At 36.9% G+C, this 27,872-nt stretch overlaps 1 protein-coding gene across 3 annotated transcripts in view; it reads right to left on the bottom strand.

Annotated features, from left to right (window-relative positions):
- Nucleotides 1-631: 631 nt before the first annotated feature.
- Nucleotides 632-27,872, bottom strand: part of KIDINS220 (kinase D interacting substrate 220) — a 78,696-nt gene continuing 51,455 nt past the window's right edge. The window contains exons 23-30 of one of the 3 annotated variants that reach the window (XM_027690145.1): nucleotides 23,604-23,782; nucleotides 19,729-19,955; nucleotides 15,557-15,667; nucleotides 14,638-14,694; nucleotides 8,135-8,275; nucleotides 6,292-6,390; nucleotides 4,947-5,195; nucleotides 632-3,034 (exon numbers count right to left, since the gene is read on the bottom strand). In XM_027690145.1, coding sequence (XP_027545946.1) covers nucleotides 1,763-3,034; nucleotides 4,947-5,195; nucleotides 6,292-6,390; nucleotides 8,135-8,275; nucleotides 14,638-14,694; nucleotides 15,557-15,667; nucleotides 19,729-19,955; nucleotides 23,604-23,782 — 2,335 coding nt within the window. In that variant the 3' untranslated portion in view covers nucleotides 632-1,762. The remainder of the gene's footprint in view (nucleotides 3,035-4,946; nucleotides 5,196-6,291; nucleotides 6,391-8,134; nucleotides 8,276-14,637; nucleotides 14,695-15,556; nucleotides 15,668-19,728; nucleotides 19,956-23,603; nucleotides 23,783-27,872) is intronic. The other 2 variants (XM_027690146.1, XM_027690147.1) reach the window with 2 other exon arrangements.

Genomic DNA, 27,872 nt, shown 5'->3' with positions numbered 1-27,872 from the left:
CAGGCTTTGCGGACTTCTTATTTTGTTTTGGGAGGCATTTCAGTTAAATTGTTAATCCAATACATAGAGATATGTGCATACAAATTTCCAGTACTTCTGTAACACTGATGAGTAAATTTTAATTCAATCAAATAACACACCAATTCAACAGAATGCAAAACCATACAGATCACATCTCCAGTCCTGTAAGTACAAGACATCCATGGAATGAAAAAACAGAGAGCCTGGATAAAGCCAGTTCTTCTGTTGACTCTGGCATGGAAATGCATCCTCTTGATTTGGATAACAAAGGCCAAGACCACATGGTCTCTCAGGAAGCAACTGGTTGGAGATACAGTGGGACATAAACAAAGCTTCACACAGCTACCAGCACATGTTAACTGCCACAAACAGCAGGGTTACTGCTTTGGACTAATGGGAGGTGGCCACTTCTCTGCAGCTCACAGCACTTCATTTAGAAACGTCTGCTCTGGTAATTTCATTAATCAAATGTATTTTTATACTTAATGATTATATGTATTATTAATGATATTGTTTTAATGTATTTTTAAAAATTAAATCTGTGAAGTACTTAAACCAAAACAATATGGATTTAACATTTTTATCAAGTGAAGAAACAAAATACCGCAAATAAGAAGAAATTTGGACACAAGCCCAATGTGCCAATTTATTTTTTATTCTCTTTCTACTAGCAGACTCTAGTTTGAACAATTCTTCCTCAAAACCATGCAAATTTCACTGGACAGTACAAGCATTTGCTACAACATCATTCAGGTACATTACTTAAGATGATAAAAAAATCTTCAAACACTGTACTTCAGAAGTAAAGAAGCTGGCGTACAGCTTTGACAAGATTCCAAAAAGTATGTATTAGTTTTAGAAGGGCAAACACTGCTTATTTTTCTTTCCATGACCAAATGATAAACACCGTACCAAGGAAAAACCACACACAGCTACAAATGCTTCCTAAATTCAGACATCATATTCATACCTTATCCTTACAATATTTTAATGTAGCTCAGCTGGTTGCATCCAATGAGACCATCTATTTAGTGACTGCAAAATTACGTACGTACAATAAATAACAGATCCACTAACTCAATGATAAGGTATTACCTTATAAATAATTGCCAATTCCAGTGACACATCAAGACAATGTTCCTTTCAAACCTTACCACCACTTTACCCGAAGATCACAAAGTCAACTGCAATTACTGAACATACAAAGAGTAAAAGGACACATATAGCCAAAGAAGTATCTTAACACTCAAATTTTAACATATGTAATATATGTTGCATACATCAATCCATAAATCAACGCAAAATTTGATAAGGGTGCCACAGGTTGTGATATTAATGTTCTGGCATCTCATACATCAAATGGCAAGGATGGACAGTATTAACTTTACTTGCAAGAATGCAGAATTAACTGGAATGTTTAGATCCCAACAGAAACACATCATAATTTTCATAATTAAACCATACTTACTCTGTAACATCTGCCCCTGACCAAACCTTTGCACAGTATCTTAAAAAAGAACTGGTTTTCCATGCTGACAGCTTTTATAAGTGGGGAAGGTCTGAAGTAGCTTGCTTCTTGTAAAAACTACTCCTTCTCTCCAAGAAAATGACTGAAAATAATCTAGACCATCTATTACAATACTGAAAGCTTGAACTAAAAAGCTTAATGTAACCACAGACTGACACAGAATTCCAAGTAAGCTACAATTCATGGGCAAACTCTTTTTAACCTGGCTGCTTTTTACAGGATACTCTCTCTCTCTTCTCCAAAACCAGCCCCCTCTGAGCCTGCAACGGTGTGAAGCTCTGATGAATCTTTTGAAAGCCTGGTGTAACTTGAACGCTGGCTCCGCTTGTGAGCGACCGTCTTCAGGTTCTCATTCTGAACTGCAGTTGGGTTGGAACCTGAGCCAGGGTGCAGGATGACTTGAGATGGATCTCTGATACCTTGTATTTCTTCAAAATTTTGATTAGCTCGATTGCTTGGAGCACTGTTGTTATTTAAGGTGACTGTACTAGGGGTTCTGTTTAAATTATAGACTTTCTGGCAAGCTGGCCAGTTCTCTTCAGGGCTACTTGCTATCAGGCTGCTTTCAGAAGGGCTTTTCTTATCTTCTGAGCAAATAGACATGCGAACCACAGCTGGATCTTGAAGGCCACTAAGGCTGTGTGGAATTCCTCTCTTTGCACTGTGACTGTCATCTTCAAGCTCAATGAGATTCGTCTTTTCAAGCTGTGAATCATCTGCTCCTTCATTATGGAGGGAATGATTTGGAGAACTTTCATTGGATCTTACACCAGAGTCAGATGAATCTTTCTTATCCAAAAGGGCATCTGTCAAGTACTCCTTTGCTTTGATGAAGGTTCTAATAGGTTCAGAACCATGTTCTGGAGATTTGGGCTGCTTCTCTATTTTGATATCTGTTTTCTTATCTTTACCTTCCTTAAGGAGAGGAGTATTATCTGATTCCTCAGTTCCGGACTCATCTTCATCACTGGGAAGTTTCTGATACCGGAGAGTAACTCCCTTAAGCTTTAAATCTGCAGCCTGGAATATACTTGTTCTTTCTGAAGACTTCTTTCCTGGGAGAAGTTTGGAACCAGACTGATCAGATTTTTCATCTTCTTCAGTAATAGGATCCAAAGGAGATGCATCACTAGTAGAAACACCTGAAGTACTGTAATCAACAACATCATTTCTCTTCAGCAAGAAGGACTTCCTTCCATCGTCTTGTTTCTGTTCACCATCTTTTCCTTTTTCCTGCTCTGCACTGGAGTGCAAGGAACCCCCCGATGTGCTCTGCCCCATATAGAAAGCACTAGAGCTATGAGGGGAGGACCTCCCACTTACTGTAGTAGAATTGGCACCTCCTTCTAATTGTGACATCTGAGCAATATACTCTCTATATGCATCTCTGTACTCTGCCTGCACCTTGTCAGTAAGCTTTGATATTTCAATACTAGAATCTTGAGAGTTAAGACTTGAAAGACTTGGAGTTCTACGAGTTTGTGACTGAAAAAAAAAGAAAGAAGAGAGAGAGAGAGATAACAGTTATATGAACTATTTATTTTTGCTTTTACTGATCTTAACTAACTTACTAACTCAGAGCGTTAAGTATGTGCTTAAATTATTCTTTTTGTTGCTGCAAATAGATTATGCAAGCGAAATTGTCAATGCTATAATTAAAATATGCTTACTATAATCATATATATGCAATCACACACACATTCACTAAACTTACAAAGTATTCTTATTGTTGGTCCCCATAACAGAAAATTTCCATAAAACAAGCATTTTATCCAGTGCATTTGAGGCTAACTTTTGAGTATATAATTATAAGAATTGAATTTGTATGTCAAGATGGGCTTTTCTAATACATTTTTGTACATCTACAAAATTAGCATTTTATATTAGACAGGAAGAATTCATCTAAATGTTGAACATCTCTCAAAAACATTTTTAAAAGACCTCCACCCTATATACTTCAATACACCCTGGCAAAATGCCATTGCATGTAGCTGATTTCAGAAAAGTTGGTTTTCTGGCAAACATATTTCTCTTTGCCCCCTCCTCTGCTTTTAGAATTGTCTTTATTTTTCTATACCCTACTCTGATTTGATTGGTAATAAATTAAACTAATTTTCCCAAGTGAAGTCTCTTTTGCTCATGACAGTCACTGGTGAGTGATCTCTCCCTGCCCTTATCTCGACCCAGGAGCCTCTCATTGTATTTTCTCTCCCTGAGCCAGCTGAGGGCAGTGACAGAGCAGCTTTGGTGGGCATCTGGTGTCCAGGCAGGGTCAACCCACTGCAGCAGAGAAGTAGCAATATTATTTTTTAATCAGTATTGATTTAAAAAATTCCAACAGGTCAATTCTAATGTTTTCTTAAAGACAAACTACCTTTCTCATTCCTTTGATTCAACTTCAGATAAGTGGGCATCAGAAGTACTATTTATTTAAATATAACAACATTGAGTAATGCCAGTTTTGGTTTGGAAAAACATATACTAATAGTCCGTTGCTGGAAATAGGCAGTAAGGGTAATCAGGACCCTACAAATACACACAAACATGCATGCACACATTCAGAGGTATCTGGGATAGACATCTATCTCTGGGATATATATCCCAAATCTATTTTCATGGACAGTTTTCATTATTAAAAACATCATCTATATTTAGTAACTTGCAGTGTCTTCCTATTTTGATGAACCTTCAAGATTTTTTAATTTACTTCCAGAGATGAAAAAACTGCTAAAATATTTGGGTTTGGTGGGGGGTTTTGTTTGCTTGGGTTTTTTAATTCTAACCACTATTTAGTTACCAACTGATTTGTCTTATTTCATAAAGACAAATGAAAATCCCACACTTCAAGTGATTTCATAAGTTACAGAAAAAAAATGACCACAACCTATAGCAGAAATTATAGATAGAGAAGGATGTCAGCTCTGGAGTCTATGAATAGGTTATGCATTGTCAGGACAAGGCTCTGATGTCATGGAGAACTGTAGCTGTCTGTTTTAAAAAACCTAACAAATATATCTGTAATCCTTTGAACAGCACAACATCTAGCTAGCACTTAGCTAAAATATTTCATACACAAAACCTCAATACTATGATAAACAGAAGTCTTGCATGACTACCCTAAGCTAGATGAGAAAAGCAAGACAGCTTTCATTTTTTTGTCATGAAGAGTGATTGTGGAACAGATGAAAAGTTTTCAGATGGTAAAGACTAAAGACTTTGACTCACAGAGTATGGTTAGAGTTTACATCTCTGCAGAACTAGTCTTTACCAAAACGGAGAACTGAAAGTATCTGAACCATCCCAGCAGACATATTTCTTGACCTGTCTTTATGAAAGAATGGAAAAAAACTCTTTTGCACACGGATAAGCAAGCAGAATACATTTCTCTGTTAAATACCTGCCAACTTAAGTTACTATGGCGTGGAGGAGCTTCATCAAGACCAATTGTGTTGAGTTCTTCAAAGCTGAAGTTAAGTGTGTAGGGAGCTTGACCAGCAAGACCTGTCAGCTCAGTGTGAGGCAACTCAGTGTTATGCCCAGGACGGCGAGTAAGTTCACTGTGAGGAATCGCAGTTGTAACGTGCTCAGTTGCTCCACGAGGATCTTCCTGAACTGCCTGATTTTCAGAATTTCTCATTTCAAGTATCTTAACGCACAAAAAGAAACAGTTAGAAATAGTTCCTAAAATTAATAAACAAGAATTCCATTAAAAAGAGGAATGAGGAATTCGCAACTGTAAAAATATACCTGTGTATGTGGTTGTGACCATGGAAAAGTGCAAAGAAAAATCTGTTCACAGACCTAGTGCATTCATTGTCTTTACTGCAAATCACATTTTAATATTTAATAATTTTTTGTATTTAAAAATTATTATTACTGCTCAGACCCTTGAAAGAGTTCATATCACAAAAACACTTAAAGTCTTGTTAAACTAGTGATAAACTATAAATTTAAAAGCAAAACCAAACACTTCTTATCTAACAATAAATCTCATTGTGTAATTCTCAGGGTTTTCAAGACTGACTTAGCAGTTGAGAGATAAACTATTATTTTCAGAAAGAAAATTGGCAATAGTCTAAAAATACTTAAGAGAAAACACAGCTCACTGTGATGTGTAACTCTTCCTGTAACACTGCCATTTACTTTCGAACTGGGAGGAAGGAAATGGGGGAATATTAAAAATCTATACATATGCTTCAATAATAGCATGCAGCATTCTTACATTATACAAGTATGTGTCAATTGAATACTGTACATATATCTTATTGGCTTGATTTTTAGCTTAAGTTCCTTTAAAAATCAGGCTTATTCAACTGTGGGCCACACATCTCTAATGGCCTGGCGTTCCAATTCCTTGCACATATTATTACACATACTTTGAATTCTCTGAGTAGTTTTTAACAGAAGGACAGAGGCTTCAAAAAGAGTTAAGTTCTGACCATTTCATTAAAATAGACAAATTTGAAAGGGGAACCCATAAAGGAAAAAACAGATCCTACAAAAAAAGGAGGGAAAACTTCAGAGTTCACAATCAATTAAGACACAAATCCATAGGGAAGCAGTTATTCATTAGTGCTCAAGACAAAAAGACTAAGTAACAAAATAATAGATGTATGCACGTTTTAAGACAATACTTACAAACTTTAAGGTGCTGACAAAAAGAAAGTAACCAGGGAGAAAAAAATATTCATATTGAAAAAGACTAATTTATGATGACCTGAATACTGAACAGAAAGTCTTACCATGCTCCTGAACAGGTGCCAGTCACCAAAATTCATATTCATTTCTTTTTTCAGTTCATCAATATTGCACTGAGCCAAGACACGACCATTTATATTTGCCTGAAACAATAAAACTAAATAATGTAAATGACAGATACAAGATTTATGGCATGGCAGTAACAGACTAAAAAGGTAATTAAAATTGGATGTGGACTACTAGTGAAACTCCCCAACACCACTCTTAAGTCCAATTCTATATAATAACCATGTGTTTTTATAAAAGTACATTTATTGATGATTGCTGATGGATAAGAGCCACCTATGTGTCATGGAAAAAAATGGAAATATTAAATAATAATATAAATATACACTAAAAATGTGTATATGAAAGGCAATATGACTGCATTCTATAAACTGACATAAGGAAACAACACATTATTGGTAGAAAATTTCAGGGACAATAAACCACATTAATATGCCTAAATTTCTCTGACTCAGAACAATTGGACTGCAGATGCCCGAGCATCTGAAGACAATCAGAGAATGAAGTCCCAGGCATCATCTGACCCCTGGCTTAAGGCATCTGAGATCAAGTACTACCTCCATCAAGTTTCCTGTCTGCATAATATAGGCTTACATTCCTCCCATCATCAGAAATACCCAGGGATAGAAGACTAGACTTCTTTCTAAAGAAAGTGCCTAAACAACATACATATTCCAGAAAGGTGATTCCTTACATTAGGCATGTTTATATAGTGCTTAACTTTCAAAGGCACCAAATTCAATACAAAACCATTTCAACTGCATAACAATGAGAGGTATTTCTCTTTATACCACCTATCAGTGGATGGACAGAATGTAAAAGAGGAATCATGTCTTAGGAGAGCAGTCAGAAAATGGAAGACCCAAGTTGAGAGCTCCACTTATACTGAGGGATCTCAATGGTTTTGTTCCCATATCCCAGCAGATGGTCTTAAATCAAACCAGGAAAGAGACCAGGCTGAGCCATTTTCATCCCTCTTTTTTACAGTAAGAAATACAAGAATATAAATAAGAGGAATCTCGTTAGAGATAACTGATGAGCACATTCTTTTCGCACTCTAGGGCAACGGAATCAACTGAAATTTTTTGCAGCTACGCTTAATGACCTGCAATCTAACATCCTATTTCTTGCTTTAAGCAACTTAAACCTGTCTCTTAATCCTTGAATCAACATCCTTCCTGTATTTGTTAAGATACGATACGTTCCAGGACAAAACAAGCTCAGCAAAAACACTCAGTATTGACAACCTTTGTATTTTTCCCTTCTTTCTTTGTAAAAGGTGAAAAAAAAATTCACACAGAATGGTGAAAAAAAAATTAATAAAGGAAAAAGTTATTCTGTGCGAATGTATCTATCAGAGAAAAGAACAGTAGCAGAAAAACGTACAGTGGCCTTTTTCTGAAGCAAACAGATGTGGACTGTGATAAAGAAATGGAACCATCTTCATCACTCATTTACAACAGAAGAGGTGTGCCAATTTTTCACAGCAAAAAAAAGGGATGTTGCTACCTGGAGATAGAACACATTTACAACCTTTTTTATCTATTTATTATACATGGCAATTTTGAAAACGTTTTTCTCGCTTCTATTCTCAAAATAACCAGTCTCATCAGCATTTTGACAGAGCACATCTTCTTGCAAAAATAAATGCTTGTATTAAAAATGTCCTCCAAACTTGGCATGCACAGAAGTTAGGATGTTGTTTTGACATTTGATGTGTTTCAGTAAACATTTTCAAGAAGAGAGGCAACTAAGTATTTCCTTTTCATTGTGTAGCTCCACGTTTAGGTACTAAATACATTAATGAAATTCCACTGATACCTTTTTTATTGTTGCAGAGTACTGAGGTAACATGCTCTGGTCCAGACCATCTATCTGCTTTAGCTTCTCACACACAGCTTCCACACTCATTGTGCTCAGAGACACATGTGATCCTCCTGTGGTTGATCCTGGTCCTGTTCCCTGTAATGTGAGAAAACGTGCACATAAGACTTGTTCAAGTACTCAGCACCCCTAGAATTTCACAATACACACTAACACAAATCAAGCTGTGTTTAACTACATTTTAAAATTAAAAGATGAGAATAAGAATGCACAGGCATTTTTAATTGCTATCAGAATATCTATATATTGGGAAACCTTTATTATAGGTATTTATATGAGAAAAAACCCAGCATCTTGGGTCCTGCCTCTATGACAAAATAACTCTCCTAAATTATGTTAAGAAAAGAAACATAAAAATCGGAAATATTAAGTAAGGGTTAATCAATTTAAAATGCACCTTCACTCACAAGTTTCCCCCTGATCTTAGTGGTTAGTTTAGTTCTGGGATGTTTGGTTTTTTCAAATAATGCAGATACAACTCAGATCTTCCTGTTTTAAAAACTCCTGGTTTAGTATGAGACAAAGATAACCTAAAACATAACTCCTCAATGACTTGGATTCTTTGGGTAATTTTAGCAACATCTGTCCCTTTTCCAGATGTTCCTTCAGCTCCATTTATGCAAGATCAGCCTAGGGGCTGTGTACCACAGTACAGAAACACTCATCAGCACTGCAACTGCCCTCCAAGATACTATGAGCATGCTTCATACATCTCAAACTTCGGCAAGATTTAGGTAGAAAATATTTATGATTCAGCTTTGAAAACACAGGAGTTGTCCCATTAATGTTGCCAGCTTCTGGGAATTTCAAAGAAAGGGTGGAAAACCAAACTAAATGCATCTGCATGTAGTCAGTACACTAAGACAGCATGTTCTCAAAAAAACCCCACATATTCCTTGGATGGGGACCTGTGCAGTTACACCAGTGATTCCAAACTCCTAAAAGCAAATCAGAACCCATTCTATCAGCTATAAAATACTCCCTATGTAGGTACAGAGTACACTCTCCTCTTGGGAGGGAGGCTGCACCATTGCTTTTTCCTGAACATGAAGTTTTGGTTTCAGCACTGTAGACCATGCACCAAACAGCTCATTTTGGGAGGATGCAAAAGAGCTTCTAAAGCTTCAGAGTTCATCATCACATGCATAAACATTGGGATGTTAACATGCACTTTGACTATCCAGAGTTCAGTTAATCAAGTTTTATTATACTCAAATCACCAATGAAGACTGGTTCTGTAATTGCAATACTTTCCCCCTATTTTTATTTAATTACTTCAAAGTGGTTTAATCTTTTAGAATTAATATAAATTAATAGATCCAAATATATTGCTTATGAAAACCAAGGATCATCATAGAGAATGCCATTAACAATATCTGAATTATCTAAACTAGGATATTTACAATGAATTTATTCAAATAGTAATTCTAAGGCCGCAATCCAAACCTCCGTTATCTACTACCATTTAACCTCAGAGTAATTTCTGACATACTGTTGTCAAAGACATCCTGATCTGGGGAGGTAGGCATTCTCCCCAGCTAAGCTACTCACAGTTTCAAAGTTTAGATGATATTACATGTAATTCCCACAAGTTCTCTGCCAGATGTGCTTGAAATGGACTTAAAAATAGCTGTTAACTCCTTTCAGGAACACTACAGGACGTTGTTGGGAATTTAAGCCTGGCGGTTCACACACTTGCCTAGAAACAGCTGGGGCACTAATCTTTGTTCTTGTGACTATTTATAATTTTTTTAGTGTGATGTCCACTGGATGTCCACAAACAAAAGATATACCCCATTTTCTGGGAAGGCAGTCTACCTAAATTATTGCATAAAGATTAGACATTATAATTCCACTCCAGTCTAGGCTCTTAGGCAAGGGTTTGTTATTCCTTCTGAGGACAAGACAGCTACTTTTCAGATTCTGCAATGTATCCCTAATTTGGTGCCTACAATACCTAATTAGTTATCATACAGGCATCTAAAGGACAATTTTATGTCTTAATTTAGTCAGACTTTTAGCACATCTAAAATATACATCGCGTTAAGGATACAAGCCAACCATCAAACTGATGAAGATGACAGGACGGAGCTTCACCCATAAACTATTTATCATATACTTTTATGAATGTCTTCATTTTTCCCTTTTAAAAAATCAATTTTTTTTTTATTTTCATCTTTTCTTCAGAATATTGGTTTTGTCCATTATTTCCCCACAAACACACTATTTACTATTGGCATGAGTTAGATAAAACATCAATGAAGACAAGACATTAATTCAAATCTTAATTATTTTTTGAAAAAAAGCTTATCAATCAAAATAAAAGAAACCATTATAGCAAAAATTACATTGCAGCACTACTAAAATAAATGATCCCTAAGCAATGTATGCAAGCAATTGCCTTTGTTCTCAGAATCTACTGAATACATTTATGATATATCCAGAAATAAATGAAGTTTTAAACACTTCTAATTTAACAGTTCTCCTTCAGATCAAAATGTTTTTTTTAGCAATCAAGAACAAGCTATTCTTTCTGCATGCATGAAGACTTAGTTTAGAAACTTTGCTTTCTGTGTATAAAAAGAAATACATAAAAGAGCTAAAATATTTAGACTATTTTTGTTAAAGTGTGAACTGTTTGAAATAGATGCACATTAATCCAAATCGTTCTTTATGAAAAGCACTCTCTGAAGAATAAGTAATGTAATAGCTTTAGGGATATTGTCATCATGTAAGTGAATTAAAACTGTACTTAAACTGACACATTTTTCAGCCTTAGTGGTTTTGTGAGAGATGCTTAGAGAACATTAGTCTGAAAAGTATTTGCCATGCAAAAGCTAAAAGCAGCTTGTCAAAACAAACCTCAAGGCTAGTAATGAGCATTAGTTTACAGACAGCCCAGCACGAAGCGCCAGTATGAGAGCTTCTGAAATGACTCTGAAACAAGTGAATGATAATTCACAAAAAGTGGCTGTACCTGTCTGTTTTTGTTTAACCCAGACTCACACAGCTTTCAGAAAAGGACAAAACAGAATTAAAAGAAACAACAGCTTAAAGTGACATCACAAAGGTTGAACATACAGACGACATGCTTTAAAGTAAACAGAGGGAATCAGTGTTAGGACAGAAATGGGATATTTTCATAATGTGATGAAACTTCTAAGACAGATCTTCACAATATACATTTAGGATATGCTATACAAATACTATTTTCCTATGAGCAGACTACTCTGGTTTGCACTTGTAAAAAAAAACAACACTTGCTATATTTTGTTTTGCATAAAAGTTTTATATAATGTTTCTGATGGAAAATCCTGCTTTTAATAAAACATTCTCCGGTCATTTCAAGATCACATTATATCATTGATTTATCTCAAATAGCTTTTAAAACTTCTGTATAACTGAACCTGCCCACTACCCTTGCCTCCACCCCCAAAAAAAAGCAAACCAGCACCACCCACAGAACTGAAAAGTTATTTGTTATGAGAACAAATATTCAAAGCACAAAAATGCTACATAAAAGCACTGGAAAACCTGTAAGAAAACTCCCATGCCATACATTTTCATTCATGCTCAAAACTTTGAAAATTACTTCCAGTTTCTTAGAGTGCTGTATATTTATCTATCTATACTATATGCTCTGGGCCACATCAGTTCTCATTCAAAGCACACATATTAACTACATCTTAAGGGATTATATATTCAGTGCAGTATGAAAAAATGTATTTAAACAAACAAAGTAATTATATCACAACAAGCTGCACCCTAACTAGTCACAATTAACAATGCAAACTAAAGCACAAAATCAAGTTTATTACAGATGAGCACTGCTAACGCTAGTTTGATTTCTATCATAATAGAGGATTCTGTGAGCCATTCCGTGCTACCATTCCATGTCTGGTAACACTGCAAACCACCTACAAACTCTTCAAAAGAGCACTCAAAAGTTATTCAGAAATAAGTATTTGTACAGTAAAACCAGCAGAAAAGCATGTCTGCCTCCATCCCAGATGTCAAAGGCTGTCAAAGATATCTTAAGTCTATTTCCATTAGTGATTTAAGCCAATACCCTAAAATTTGCAATGCAGTTTCATGCCAATACAACTAAATAGATGGTATTTGGTAAACTTACCAGTTTGACACCTATGTTTTGATCCATTCAGCAAAGAACAGTTAACTACAGTCTGAGATAGACAAGTTTTATCATTAGCAACAGAATCCGAATATAGAAGAATAGAAATATAGAAAGTGGTAGAAGGTGTATCAAATTCTCGATACAGGATGACTGTTCCCAAAATATTCCTCATTTCTACTAAGCTAATGTAGACTTACACTGATATTATGGGACTAGTGATTACGATCTGAAATTTCAGAACTTGGTCAACTCCAATGTCAGAATGACAACAACACTGAAGCCTTAACTAGATCACATAATAGCCTCAACACAGCTCTGTCAACTCAAGCAATAAGCAGTAATGATGATCTGTATATAGAAAAAATTATACTCCTGACTAATCCTTTTTTTTTTTTGCCCTGTTACAACTCAAACATCCAAAATAATGATTACTTTCTATTTTTTACTTTTACAGAAGTAAAATTGCAACATTTCTGGCTCCTTGCCAGTTGTGCATGAAAGACAATTTTGATTCTACATGCTCCTCTTGTTTTCAATCACCAAACCAATTACACATCTTGGTTTTCATTAACTACTTTGTGCAGTTTTTTTAGTTTATTTAATTACTTTGCATGCACCAATCCATTTAATAAGTAAAGTTGTATCATTTATACAGTAGCAACGACCCATCAATTTAGAGCTACCTAAATAGCTGGATGAAATTATTGTACCCATCATCTACAGAAAATTGTAGCATATAACACAAGTATAATACTGTTTCTTTTCACAGAAAATTCAATAAAGTTGACAAAAGAAGTTGTTTTAGAATAGATGAAACCCTGACAAGGCATCGCACAAAATACCTGACTAACAAATATTCCTGTCAACTACCTAGAGACTTTAAAAAAAATTCAAAGTTTTAGATTTACACCATAGGTTAAATATTACGAAGTCTTAGAAAAGTACATGATCTGATGTGCTGCACTACACAGATTCACAGTAGTATAAATTAAACTCAAAAATATATCTAATAAAATCCTCCATTATCATTATTTCACACAGAGTTTCTTTTTAATGTTTTAACTCCTATATTTTCTTCCTTACTTACAGGCAATAGATTCCATAACTTACAGGAATCTTTTAAATTGCTGTTTGAAGCTGCAGCCTGTGTGTGCTTTAAGATACACATTCAGCAGCAAGCTGAAGAGCAACCAGGTCCAGGCCTGCTGCTGGAACTCATTCACTACTTTACCCTGAGATTAAATCCCACTTTTCCAGGCTTGTGTCCCTTATCACACTCATGGATACACATACACTTCAGTCATCACTCTAATACTTTTGAGAAAGTTCTTTTTTGAGAAATTTCAATGGTCTGGGAAGAGAATGGGATACTGAGATAAGGAATCAAACACAGGGAAGACTTCAGCATCTTCAAAAACATACTACAAGGAAAAATTACTCCCTTCACACAAGGTAGCTAATAATGTGGGAAAGAGAACTTCAGAGTACATTTTCCATTGCATCACCCATACATGGTTGCTCAGTGAAAGTTATGTGCAGTTAAATACAGTTTGGAGTTTGTGTGAGGTTTTTTTTTCCATTGCATAACAACAGAAAGACATTTTTGCAATGATCTACTAAAAGAAAAAAATAACTGAGATTAAATTATAACTATTGCCAAGAACTATCGGCAACAAACATTAAGAGAATCATGACAGTCATATGAACCTCTTTGTTTCAGTAATAAATCATGATCACAATTAGAGTTAAAACTTATACCATAAAGATGACTTCTTTGTGTGAATACTCAGCATAAAACAAACATAAATAACCGAAAAGGTAGTTGTTAGCATTCTGACTCAAGAATAAGCTTATGACCAGCAATTTCTTTTTTTCCCATTTCTATCCCAAGTTGCTTTATACAGTGTTACCTTCAACAGCTTTATGCCACCAACTAAAGAAGTAGTGTTCGGGCGAGAGAGTTGACTGAAGCAGAAAAACACAGTTACTTCTAAAATTTAAGCACTGAATGACCAGTTGTCATTCTTCACTCTGTTTAGCTACCACAACACTCTTTACTGAAAGCTCACCACAGCTACTGAGAAAGGCAAGGGGAAAACTACAGGGGAAAATAGAATACATCTTAAAAGTGACATATTAGCTCTTAAATTCATTCACGAACTACATTAGTTTTCAACTACTCTATTTGCCCACCAAAGCCACTGATGCAGTGTTAGTGAACTGCAGTTATGATTAATGCAGACTCATTACTGCTGAAAAAGCAATGAGATGCTAAAATTTCCACACCACATGACTACTCATTTACCATTGAGGGGTCTGTGGGTGAAGGAAGCCCCTCATCAGCATCCTCCTTGATAACATCCTAACAACAACAAAATATTATGGTTTGGGTAAAATGATCAAGGGCTTAACAAAAATTATGAAGTAAACAGTGAATGAGAATGATCTCATAATAATACATAATTCAATAGAAACGCATTTGTTTTCTTTAAGTGATTAAAGCTTTTACAACCTTTTAACAGCTTTGCTCATTGTATCAATATCCTAGAATTAAAGTGATGGACAAGTGAGACTTTTAGTTTTTTATCTTTCCTTAGTTCATAATTCCATTTGAACAGCCATCTGTCAGTAAAATAAATACTGTTAAATAGAAAATTTATTATTCTATAGGAAGGTAGAAAAGTCTGCTCATTTCTCCTTTTCAATGGGTAAAGTTGAATTATATGTACTTACATAAACACTTAAGATAAAATGCATTTTGTTTTACATTTCTTTTAACATTTTAGTTTGAGCTTCCAGTTTCTAGTATTTGTTACAACATTAAAGGATGCAATTTTAACTTCTACAGATATGTCAAAGAATTTGTGACATATTATTAAAAAAATGGAATAAGTTTACAAGTAGCACTCATTTTCTTACAATATTACACTATATCAATTTCAGTATTATAGTACAATTAGCATTTTCATTAAAATATTTTTTGTCAGTATTACTCCTTTAATCTTGATACATGGATGTTAGAATTGGTTTTCCTCTGTACTGAATTTCTAAAGTTAAAACAAAATACATTTTACATTACATGTTAATAATACCTTTGCTTAAAATATTTATAATATAAAGCTTATACTTGTCTAATAGAGAATCATCATTAATAACCTTCATTTTCATTACTCACTATATTTATTGTCTAGGTTAGTATTTGAATTACCCTTCAAAATACTTACTAGGCCATTGTTCTGATCTCTGGACAAACTCGTTTTTAGTGGTGGACGTGAGATGAGATGAGAACTGCCAGGGTAATACCTTGGCATGTAAAGATATGGGGCAAAGAATGGCTATGGAAAAAAAAAGGTGTAACAAAAAAGGGACAAACAATTACACAAATCAAAATGTAATAATAAAATAAAAATCATTTCAACAAAACACATCCTCTAGTTGAATTTAATAAAGTGAAAAGAGAAATTACTAATTTCTTTACTTTTTGCATTGAACAGAATTCAGTCAAAAGCTCTGGAGTGAGTTATTCAAAATCCCTCAGCAACTGACACCCTTTCATTCTCTTCAGAGCCAACAGGTGCTCTGGCATGGTTTTCTGGAGGAACAGAATTGGAATAGTTTTTTTGGTAGCTACACTCTAACATGTGTTTTGAGTATGGCAAAAGGATAATTTAAGGATAATTCTGACAATTTCACTCTCTGACCTGCTAAACTCAAAATCAGATGCTCAGTAAAACCTGCAATCATTAATAATAGCCAAGAAAATTGTATCAAAAAAACAAAAAGTGTGACACATAATAGCATCACTAGAACTTCCCATATTTGTGGCACCCAACCTGAGGGTTTCCACAAATGCTAGATTTTATAAATTTATAAATAGATTCTCATAGCTGACAGTATTTGAGCTTTGTTTTTTTGGAAATATATTAATGCATGTTGTTCAATACAAATATCCTTTTAAAGGACAATTTTAATTTAGACTTTAGAAAAAGCAGAATTATAGCACTCATTGCTTTCAACTCATTACCTAGTTCTTAACAAAACCCCCAAAACAAACAAATAAACAAACAAACCAAAAAAATCACAAAAACCTAAAAAAGTCTCAAAACAATGGCTGCATTACAGATTTCTGTAGATTTCTATACAAAGCATTTCCAAAATTCTATTATCCAGCTATTTAACAAGAGAACATATTATTTGGTTTGTGTTTCTGCACATGACAAGATTCTGATTAATCTACTGCGGGAAATTCAGTAAAGAGTAAATAACTGTATAACTCAAGGGCCAATCGATGAGGGTAGAGTAAAATTTGTTGAAATATTTCACTTTAGATTTATCAATAAGGACAAAAAACCTTCTGTATTCAGAAGCAGCCCTATATGAATTAAGAAATTTAAGTTTAATGTCTGAGGGTATCACTTATGTAAATGGCATATGCTAAAACTTCAAGCACTTCACAGAAAATAAAAATGGTCCCATATTCTTAGCTGCTAGAGGGAGACTGAACACTTTCACACAACTACCACAGAAATTCCAACGTACCAAGTTACACAATATGCACTGTAACCATTAGTCTAAATAGGCAAGTTTGGTTTGGTTTAAATATGCAGGAGAACCAATACCCAGCCTTTGCCTTACATTAACTGGTTAGTATAGAAAGATGTAGAAAACTCACTGAATTAAAATTATTCCACTGTCATAAGACATATTCTAGAAATAATATGAACTTTTTTAAGGAGAGATTTACTTTCAGAAAATATAATGGAATAATCTAATGCATCAGTTTTCCACTGAGGGTTTTAAACCACGTGGAAAACCCCCAAACATGAAATGCTCAATGATCATACTGCATCCAAGTGCCCAGCTCTCACTGCAGTGCCTGTTCTCTGACATACACACCGAGCACCCACTTGCTGGTTGCAAGACATCAAACTACAAAGCAATGGAAAAAAATTTGTCCACTAACGCAATTATCCCACAATTCTTCCATAATTTCTAATCAAGCCTTGAACCCACTTCAGCTACTCCACTGCTTCCCAACTGTGGGATTAATTCTCAATTATAGGCTTGAACGCTACAGACTCAATCTTCATTTGAAGTATAATACAGGTATCATAAAAACATGATATCAATATAAGTACATATTGGGCATAAATCAGTGCAGAGTTGCTCTTCAAGTCTGCACATAGCCTACAAAACACAGGAGTGGTTATTATTTTTTCAAGATATCAGAGAATTTTCTCCTTTTTTGAAAAAAAAAAAAAAAGTACTCACATACCATTAATTCTAGCTCCCACCCAGGAAATCCCAATTAGACTTGCCTACTGCTATGACCCTCCATATAAGAAAAATGATCTTCACAATGATTGATGAGAGCTGCAATTCTTAGAACCTGAACTTGAATTGAGCTTGTAGCCAGGCCATTAGACAGTGGTCAACCGTACATGTCAGCATAGTCCTATACTGATAGCCAGAGTGCTAAGTTGAAGACCTGATAAATAGGACCATTATTTTTCCTTTACAGCTACTCAGAGGGAGCATGGGATTTTAAACCAAAAATTAATAGATTACATCACTGCAAGTTCAAGGTCTATAACGCAGAAGAATCTAAAGAACAAAGAAGAAACATACATAATAAAAAAGTGTATTTCCTAAAAATAAAGTGTTTTCCCCAACAGCTCAAAGGTTTTTTTCTTAAGCACAAATATATGCTTAAAGACCATAGGACAGGAACCATTTCACTGGTCAGAATACGGCACATATCCCCAGAACTCAGAGTGGTTTTGAATAAAATTCAGCCATTTCCACAGAAGTATTTGAATCCATTGTGTTGTGTCATACCAGTATCCAAGACCTCTCTCAGAAACTTCTACTGGGGAGAGCCTATTCTTCAATTGCTATTCTTTTTTTTAAACACCATTCTTACAAATACCTGAGAAGTGATATATGATTGAAAATGCTGAAGGAAACAGTCTTTCAGGATGAATTTCCTACTCTTAAAAGGTTCTCATCACTTATCTCAGTATGTGGTGTTCATGACAGTACCTTCATGAGTCTAAAGTAATGAATTCACTCTCTTGACAATATGTCTAAGTGAAACACTAAAAACAATTATACTTTAGAAGGGCAGTATAAAATTCCAGAGAGAAAGGCCAAAACTGAAGCATTTTAGTCTTCAGCAGGCAAAAAAGTAAGCATACCTCTAAGCCTGTGTATGTACTTCACACAAATGAACAAATAAACCAATTGTAAGAACAGCTTTTGACTCATGAATAATTGTTTTTGTAATGCTTATTAGAGCCAGAAAAACCCCATACAGGTTTCAATGGTATATCACCCCTGACTTTAAACCTTGTCATGTACAGTAACACAAAACAGGGTAAAACAGACACAAAAACAGGGCTTCCAATGAAACACCTATTTTAACAAAGCTGAGCTAGTATCAGCACAAATACTCATGTGACAAGTGTTTATCAGTGTTGGACTACTTCAAAGTATACATCATTTTACAGTGTGTCACCGTATTGAAGGTATATAAGGATAATTTTAGAATAGATAACTTAAAAACTTCTGTGCTACATGTACTCTTTTTTTTTTTTCTTTGGTTAGTAAACACTGATTTAGAAATAATTCAATTTACTTTTCAGCTTACTAGTTTATACTCTTACCTATTGAGGCTATTTCCTGTAGATAGAAGTAAGCTATGACTTATATCAGCTCTCTATGTTTTTTTTTTTATGATTGTACTAAAAAAATCAATTTAAAAATCAAGTTTAAAAATACTGAATACATCCTACAAAACTTGAAAGTTTAGACTCAATTTGACTATACAGTAAAGCACTTCATTTAATTTTCAGGTGAGCCATTCCCAGGACTACGTTTTCTGAGGCCCACAAATTGCTCAAAAATATATGTTTTATGCAATTTATGTTAAATCCTTTAAATTAGTGCAACACCGGATTAGGGAAAAGATCACAGAATAACTTTAAAAAGAGACAAAAGGGAAGACAGACGAACATTCTTGTAATGTAGCTCCCCACTTGAGCTTCTGTATGTTTTAACAAAAGTCACCAAGAAAAAGCTGGGATCCCTTTCAATGTCTGTGAGCGAACAATTGAGTAAAGTTTACCCTCCCACCCCCCCCCAAAAAAAGCCCTGCAATATCCTACAACTGAGCAGTGTCAAAATGATTTGACCTTTTTTCCCTTTGTTAATTTGTTTTTTATCACATTTCTCTCCCCGACAACAGTGACTGAACATTACTGTTGGATTTGTCAACTCTTGAACTTTTCTGAACTCCTAAATAAAACTTGCATGGGTATTTCACTATTTTACAGATGACATCTGCAGTATTACCAGATTAAATCAGAAGAATGTTAATTGGATCTCGATTATTTACCCGATTGTAAAAGGGATGCTGAGGTCCTGTCATACCACTATAGTAACTGCTATGAGGTTGTGGTGATAAAACTCCGCTATTGAAAGGTCCATTGAAGGAGGTTGTAGAAGAGCAAGCTGATGAAGGCTGACTGAACAGAGATGTTGCTCTTGCAGGTGCCTCATGTAAAGGCAAAGTGGGATAAGGAAGTCCTCCAATATTCATCTGGTCTCTTGCAGCACGAACATCTGAAAAATAAATAGGTTAAGATTTTGCCTGAGGTATTTGGAAAAGTTTTCATTTGTTTGCCAATTCATTACAGTATATTTTTGTGTATTTAACTCCCATCACAATTCACCAATGTCAAATTTCAGCTGCATTCGGTTGATTTCTCTTGATGATCACATCTACATAGGAGTCTTTAAGAAAGTTAGGACAATTCATTGCATAAATTTACGTAGCATACTAAATGCCTCTAAACATTCAGATTTTTTTTTAAACACAGCATAAAGGAACCTAACTGTCACTCTCCAAGAGAACCTGCTCCAAGGCTGGTCTGTTCCATGGCAGAGCAACAGATCCCTCCACAAAGTAGTTTTTTCTGACCTGCCAGGAGCTGTCAATATTCTCACAGGAGGTGCTAATGAAACTGAGGTCCCCAACACCCCTCAGCCCAGGGAGCGGGAGCGACCAGGAGCGCGACAAGGCAGTTTGCACAGCCAGGTGCACAGGAAGGGTGTAGTCACCCCACCAACTGAAGAGGTGAGCTCCACTGGTGGTCATCACCCTCTGGGAAGGAGCTCGGATATGGTAGCCACAAGGCAGAAAGTTATGTCCTCTGCACTTGCCAGGAAGGATGTGACAACCCAGACAGAGCTCCCATCCACGTCTCAGGCTGCAGGGAGGGCCAGAGCCAGTCACCGGTATTGGACAGCAGTAGCGACAACAGCTGTGTGGGGTGTGACCAGGCAGACGATCCTGGTCCAGCCTGGTGGCACAGCTAAGTGAGGAAGCAGAAAGGTTAAGGAGCATGACAGAGTTCAAGGAGAGAAACTATTGGAATCATGCTCTGGCCTCCCTGAGACAGAACAGCCACCAGAAAAAAAACAGGATCCAGGGGGTCCTGTATCTTCCCCCCAGCAGGCAGAAGGCAGCTGCGCCAGGGGAGGTTCAGGTTGGACATCAGGAAGAATTTCTTTGCTGAAGAGGTGGTTAAGCATTAGAAGGGCTGCCCAGGAAAGTGGTTGAGTCACCATCCCCGGAAGCATTCAAGAAACAACTGGATGTGCCATTTAGTGCTGTGGTTAAGTTGACCTAATGGTGTTTGGTCAAAGGTTGAACTTGATAATCTTGGAGGTTTTTCCCGGCCTTAATGATTCTAAGAGGATTCTCAAAAAGGAGTGAATGGAGGGAAGTCCTCGCTCAGGGCAGCAGACAACCCCCCCTTTGCCCATCTCACACTCCCAGGTGCCTCTGTACAATAGGTATGAGGCTCTGGATGTGAAAGGCCAGTCAATGGACGATGACAAAGACAGTCCATTACACCAGAGGTATTCTAAGGGTCAGAAAGGCCTACACCTCATATCAAGACCAGTTTCACAAGGAAGAGAAGATGGATTGCAGTTGTAGGTGATACCCTTCTAAGGAAAACAGAGGGTCCAATATGCTGTAATGGACCATCCCCTTCGGAAGCCTGCTGCCTCCCTGGGGCCTGGGTTAAGGACACCACCAGGAAAGGCCCTACCCTGATATGGCCCTTGGACCACTATCCATTACTGGTCTTCCATGTGGGAGGCAATGAAGTTGAAAGGCATAGTCCAAGTGCAACCAAAGAGACTTGAGGACCATGGGACAATTGGTGAGGGAATCTGGAGCACAACTTATTTTTCCCTTTATCCTTTCAGTTGCAGGCAGTGACACTGGAAGAAATATACAGACCCAGTATATTGATACATGGCACCATGGTTGGTGTCTCCACCAACATTTTGTCAGTTTTGATAAGAGGAAGGCCTACAGGGCACCAGGCATCAGACAGGACTCACCTTTCTCAAAATGGGAGAGTCTTTGCCCGAGAGCCAGCAGGGCTAATTCACAGAGCTTTAAACTAGATGTGACGGGGAGGGACATAATATCAGGCTTGCCCATGACAAGCTGTGCGATGACACGTCAAGGTTACAGGGACACAGTGCTAGTGAGGACCCTCAGCCAGTGGCTCTGTGCTGGAGCACTGGAGCACTCTTGAACTCTTATGAAGATCAACCAGGGGCTCCTGAGGTAACAGAAGCCAACAGGGAAACACCAGTGAAAGGGACATTCCTCTAAGAAGGTGACATGGCCAACAACCCAGCTGAGGTGCCTCTACATCAGTGCACAGAGCATGGGCAACAAACAGGAGGAGCTGGAAGACACCGAGCTGCTAGAAAACTATGACCTAGTTGCCATTCTGGAAACTTGGCGGGAATGAGTCCCAAGACTGGAATGTAACTATTGATGGCTACAGGTTGTTCAGAAGGGACAGGGAAGGAAGGAGGGGAGGAGAGATTGCCCTCTGCATCGGGAGATGGATAGATTGCAAAGTTTTCAAAAATATTAGAAAGGAGGATCCCAGGAACTACTGGCCCATCAGACTCACCTCTGTGCATGAGAAGATCATGGAACAGATCATCCAAGACACATGGAGGACAGGGAGGTGATCCAAGACAGTCAGCACAGCTTCACCAAGGGCAAGTCCTGCCTGACTAACCCAGTAGCCTCCTATGGTGGGGTGACTATACCAGTTGACAAAAGAAGGGCTACAGATGTCATTTATCTGGACTCTGTAAAGTCTTCGACATGGTCCCCCACAACATGCTTCTCTTTAAACTGGAGATAAATGGATTTGATGGTTGGATTTTTAGATGGATAAGAAATCGGGTGGACACTCACATCCAGAGGGTAGCGGTCAATGGCTCAGAGTCACAATGGACATCAGTGATGAGTGGTGTCCCTCAGGGGTCCATATTGGGACCAATGTTATTTAATATCTTCATTAATGGACGAAGGGATTGAGTGCACCCTCAGCAAGTTTGCAGATGACACCAAGCTGAGTGGTGCTGTTAACACACCTGAGGGATGGAATGCCATCCAGAGGGACCTGGACAAACTCAAGAAGTAGACCTATGGGAATCTCATGAAGTTTAATAAGACCTCATGCAAGGTGCTGCACCTGAGTCAGGGTAACCCCCAATATCAATACAGGCTGGGGGATGAACAGATCAAGAGCAGCCCTGCCAAGAAGGACTTGGGGGTGCTGGTGGATGAGAGGCTGGACATGAGCTGGCAATATGAGCTTGCAGCCCAGAAAGCCAAACATATTCTGGTGAGACCCCCCCTGGATTTCTGCATCCAGCTCTGGGGTCCCCAGCACAGGAAGGACACCGACCTGTTGGAGTGAGTTCAGAATAGGCCGCCAAGATGATCAGAGGGCTGGAGCACCTCTCCTGTGAGGAAAGGCTGAGAGAATTGGGTTTGTTCAACCTGGAAAAGAGAAGGCTTAGGGCTGATGTAACTGCAGCCTTCCAGCACCTGATAGGAGCCTACAAGAAAGATGGAGACTATTTATAAGGCCATGTAGTGACAGGACAAGAGGGAATGGCTTTCCTCCATCTGCTAAAGCAATCTCCAAAGCAAGAACAGCAGATTCTCCCCTCCAAAACAGAGGCTTTAATCTAGTATGATCTGGCCATTACAGCAAAGCTACTAAGTGAAACGGAATGGCCTCTTAGTGAAGTCAAATCAGACAATCTGAAGGTCTGATTTGATGAACAAATCAGTATTCTGGGTAACATGCAAAGTAGCTGTACTTAAAATGAAAATAAATAATAGAATTGTCATTTTCCATTTATTTGAAAACATACCTGCAATGATTTCACGTAGTTTGGGATCCAAGTTCACAGTACAAGGCAAAAAGGTTCTTACATCACGTGCAACAAGAACAGGTGTTCGTGAGGATAAAAATACTTCAAAGTTCCGTATATCTGCATCAATTTCAAGTAGAGGTTCAACATCTTTAGTTGTAGGAATATTCTTTGAAATTCTGGGAGGGTGAAATTAGATACATCATAAGCCATATTTATTAGAGTATGACTTCTGTTTACATAGTGATATTCTAGGGTGAAATACTAGTACACTTGCATCCATTCTCCCTGTTCTCTGGAAAATAAGAGAATCCATAAAGAACTGCACTGTCTGCAGAAGGTTTAATGTAACATTTTCTGATATGCAAAAAACCTCAAACTGCTAAACAATCTGATCTAATTGTATTCTTCAGAGAAATGTCAAAGAAGCCATACAGAATACAAAAATCAGATCCAGAATTTACAGATCAGTAAAAACAAATCCAAAGTCAGGGGAAGTTAACATTAGTCAATGTTAACCTCAAACATCTATTCAAATTCCTATACCCAAATCAGAAAGTCCATGGTTAAAAAAATCTCATATTTAAACTAACACTTTTTGTAATAGAACACTCAGGCATCTTTAACGTTGATCAAAATCCAACTGTGCATCCATGGTAAAAAGTGGGAAAACAACCACCTGCTTTCAAGTAATTCACCTTCTAAGAAAGGAAGCCACAAAGGATAACAACAAAACCATGAGACATGATCAAAGTAAGGGACTGTTCATGCATTATGACTATTGTCAAGCAACAGTGGGGGTTTTGTAAGCACTTGTATAAAAGGGAGTTTCAGGAAGGAACAAGGAGAAGGATTAAATGTTAGTCTTGTGGAAGTTTATGAGAAGCTCCTACCAAATGCAATCAGGTGATAGTGGGTCAGATGGACCCACCTTATTTGGTATCTTATCTCATAGTACCAAGATCTCATCTAATATCAAATGAGAAATGATAATCTAAAGATTACTAAGATGAAAAAATGTTTCTCACCCCCAGTATAATAAAAATGGAAACAGTGAAAGAATGTACTGAGAATGGTGAACACAGTTACAGTAATGGCTATAAAGTGACTGTGACAGCACTCTACATGGATACTAGTGAAGTAATCACATTGTAGGTAAAGGAAAAATAGAAAAAATTGCAAGAAAAAATACATAAAGATAAAAAACCTTATACAAATACAAAATCAATGATGCATCTCAGTAGTTAGTGGCTTTTTCCAAAGATATATTATGACTACAGTGCCGTGAAAAAGGGTGACAGCATAGATATGTTGACTGTTCTACGAGCTGCTGTAACTTGTCAAAAAGAAGTTGGCATAGCACAAAGAAAGTGTAAGAGTTTTCTCTGATTACAGGACAGTTAAAGCAGCTAAGGCAACTGCCAGTGCTGTCATGGGGGAGTGCACTGATGCATGGATGGGAAGGGAGGAGCCCTCATGCACACCCAGTAACTTATCAGTACAACCAGGAATCTCTTACATTAAATAAATTCACATTTGTGTCTATGAAGAGAAAAAAATGCAACACTTAAAAGAACCACCCAACTGGTTGTAATTGAATTGTATTTTTAATAGACCTAATGAACTAAGTCTATCATTAGCTGAACAATCTTCCTTATTTCACAATTTAATTGCTTTTTAAAAGCAACAATCTTTTCTTATCTTTATTTTTAGAACCTCCATAAAAGGTAGAATTTTATGTACCATGGGATTTTTCCAAAGACAAAAGTGGCTGATTTACACAGAACACTTAGCATTTAATGTTAAGAGAAATAAAAGAATTGAGGATCAATGCTAGATGCTTGAAGTACAACTCCTTCACATTAAAAAATGCATTTCAACTGTGTGTTAATTTTTCAGTCTGATCTTTCAGGATAGTCTTGCTATATAGTAGAAGTAAAATTAACAAATTCCTATAAATTTTACCAGAAAACAACTGAATGGACCACATACCTAACAGATGGAGGATGCTGCCATACCATGCTGTCATAAACAGTGTCTGTGAATAACTACATTCATAGTGAGAAGTTACTTCTACAGCACAGGAAAAATGTAACAAATATAAAGCATAAAAGCAAGTGTAGCCTATTCCAACAAAGGTTCTGATCCTTTAAATCGTTATGAGATGTTGTCCGGATGGCAGGGGGATTATGCACTTTGGGGAATTTCAATGCGTGTAAGGCTTCACAGGCTCCAGCCTTAAGAGAATAAAAGGTGGTTTTATAAGAAGCCAAACTTGACATCCAGAAGTAGGTTACAGTTTCAAATAATGGGAACAGTTCATTCTGTGGCAGTGTTTAAAGAAATCTAGTAGAAGCTGAAAGTAGTCCTAACCTCAAGGAGTGAATGGTTAAAAGGAAAAAATAAGATCATTGGCAGTATCAAAGTAAAACTTGTACACTCCGCAGAATCTGAGAAGTGAATATTTTACACTAATTTTTAGCTACTACCTTTAAGTTCTTCTATTTTGCCTTACATAAAAGTATAACTAAACTGACTGAACACATGTATGTTTTCAATCTAAGACCAGAAACGTAAAAACAGCAAAATCAATAATGTATGCTTTATTTATATACACTAGTTACACAGATTTACTGTGAGTATTCTAGATAAGAGTTCAGCACTGGCAAAGTAAAAATTAAGTCACTTTTTAAGTCAGGGACTGAAGAGTTAAAGAGTGGCCTACTTCAACACTTAAATCTACAAAATAAAAAGCCAAAAGAGAATGTGACATAGATTTAAATAAAACACACAGCTGATGAATCACATGAAACAAATTAGCTGAATTTTAATGCCAGCTCTACTTAAGTCTGAATGCGAACAGTGTTCCGAATACGATGAACAAAGCTACTGTTCAGAAGCCAATAGCCCACTGCTGGTGTGCAGATTGAAGTCTCTATTCTAACCTCCTGAGCTCCATGTCTTAAACTACGCCTTTGAAAGAAATATTTATGTAAATGATAATCTTTTGGCAAAGAGCCACAAAAACCATACGTGCCTGTACTTCTCAGATAAAAAATAAAAGGTTAGCATGTAAAGCACTTTAGGAGTTACTTTTTCTAAAACATAAGCATGCAGATCTAAAAATAAAGCACTGTGAACACCCTATTCTCATTCTGGGGCTACATTCCTGAGGCAAAAGAATTACTTTTTAAATCAAAAACATCAAAAACTGTCAGTGCTATAGAGTGTCTGTTTCCAAAGAAACTACTTAAACTTAAAAGGAATTAGGCCAAAACAGAGCATTACATTGACAGAAGTGAACCTTCAAAATTCATTCCACTATTCTGCATTTCTTAAATTAAAAACTGCTTTCATTGTTGTCCTGGTTAGAACGGCTGGGACCAATTCATCCCTGGATGGGTGTAACCCAAAACTGTGTATTCTATAAGCCTCCATGCCATTTCCCAAAAACTGCTGTCAGTAGAGGCCTGCAAGGTGGGAAGATGTTCCTGTACCCTTTTATGGAATTCCCTGCTCTGATATCCTTATATGGAATTCCCCGCTCTGATACCCTTATATGGAAGAGGGACTGAGCATCCGCATGCCCTTTTATGGAATTCCCTACTCTGAGGGAGGGACTGAGCACTCCCGCCTGAACTGGAGAGTATATAACTGGGAATTTCAGAGCCTTGCGACCCTCTCGTGGGATCCAGAGGAAGATTGCAGACCACTGCCTTCAACTAGACTGCAGACCACTGCCTTCAACTGGACTGCAATCACCACTTCTGACCAGACTGCAGCAGCTCTCCCACCAGCAGGTTTATCCCCTCTCCCTTTGCTTTGGACTCGGGGGTGGGCCAAGGTACACCACTTTTGTTCATACCCCAGGGTGCTGGGTATACATTTGGGTTTTGTGGGTTAAAACCAATTGTCTGTCTGTATAATTGTACTTATTGCATTATTTTAATAAATTGTTATTCTGACTTATAAATCTCTCTTTTGAATTGAGTTCATTTTCCCTTGCTGGTTAACTTTTAAACCAGTACAATTGTGGATTAAGTTATATTCCAACAATGATGGATTATTTCTGGCTTTTTCCTCATATACAGATAATTTACTATAAGTACACAGAGGTACATCATCCTATCTTCCATTCAAGAGACTGTAAATTTGATTCAAATTTTTCCTAGTTATGTTCATCCTGCACTTTGATGACTGACTTGGAAAATAACCACCGTGGTCCAACAGTGTGTCCAGCACTGAATGTTGCCAGCATAGCATGGGCTA

The sequence above is a fragment of the Neopelma chrysocephalum genome, unplaced genomic scaffold (genome assembly GCF_003984885.1).
Source record: "Neopelma chrysocephalum unplaced genomic scaffold, ASM398488v2 Primary Assembly neopelma1_80b, whole genome shotgun sequence".
NCBI lineage: Eukaryota > Metazoa > Chordata > Aves > Passeriformes > Pipridae > Neopelma > Neopelma chrysocephalum.
Note: the sequence above shows the minus strand (reverse complement) of the source record. Positions and strands in the feature narration are given on the sequence as shown.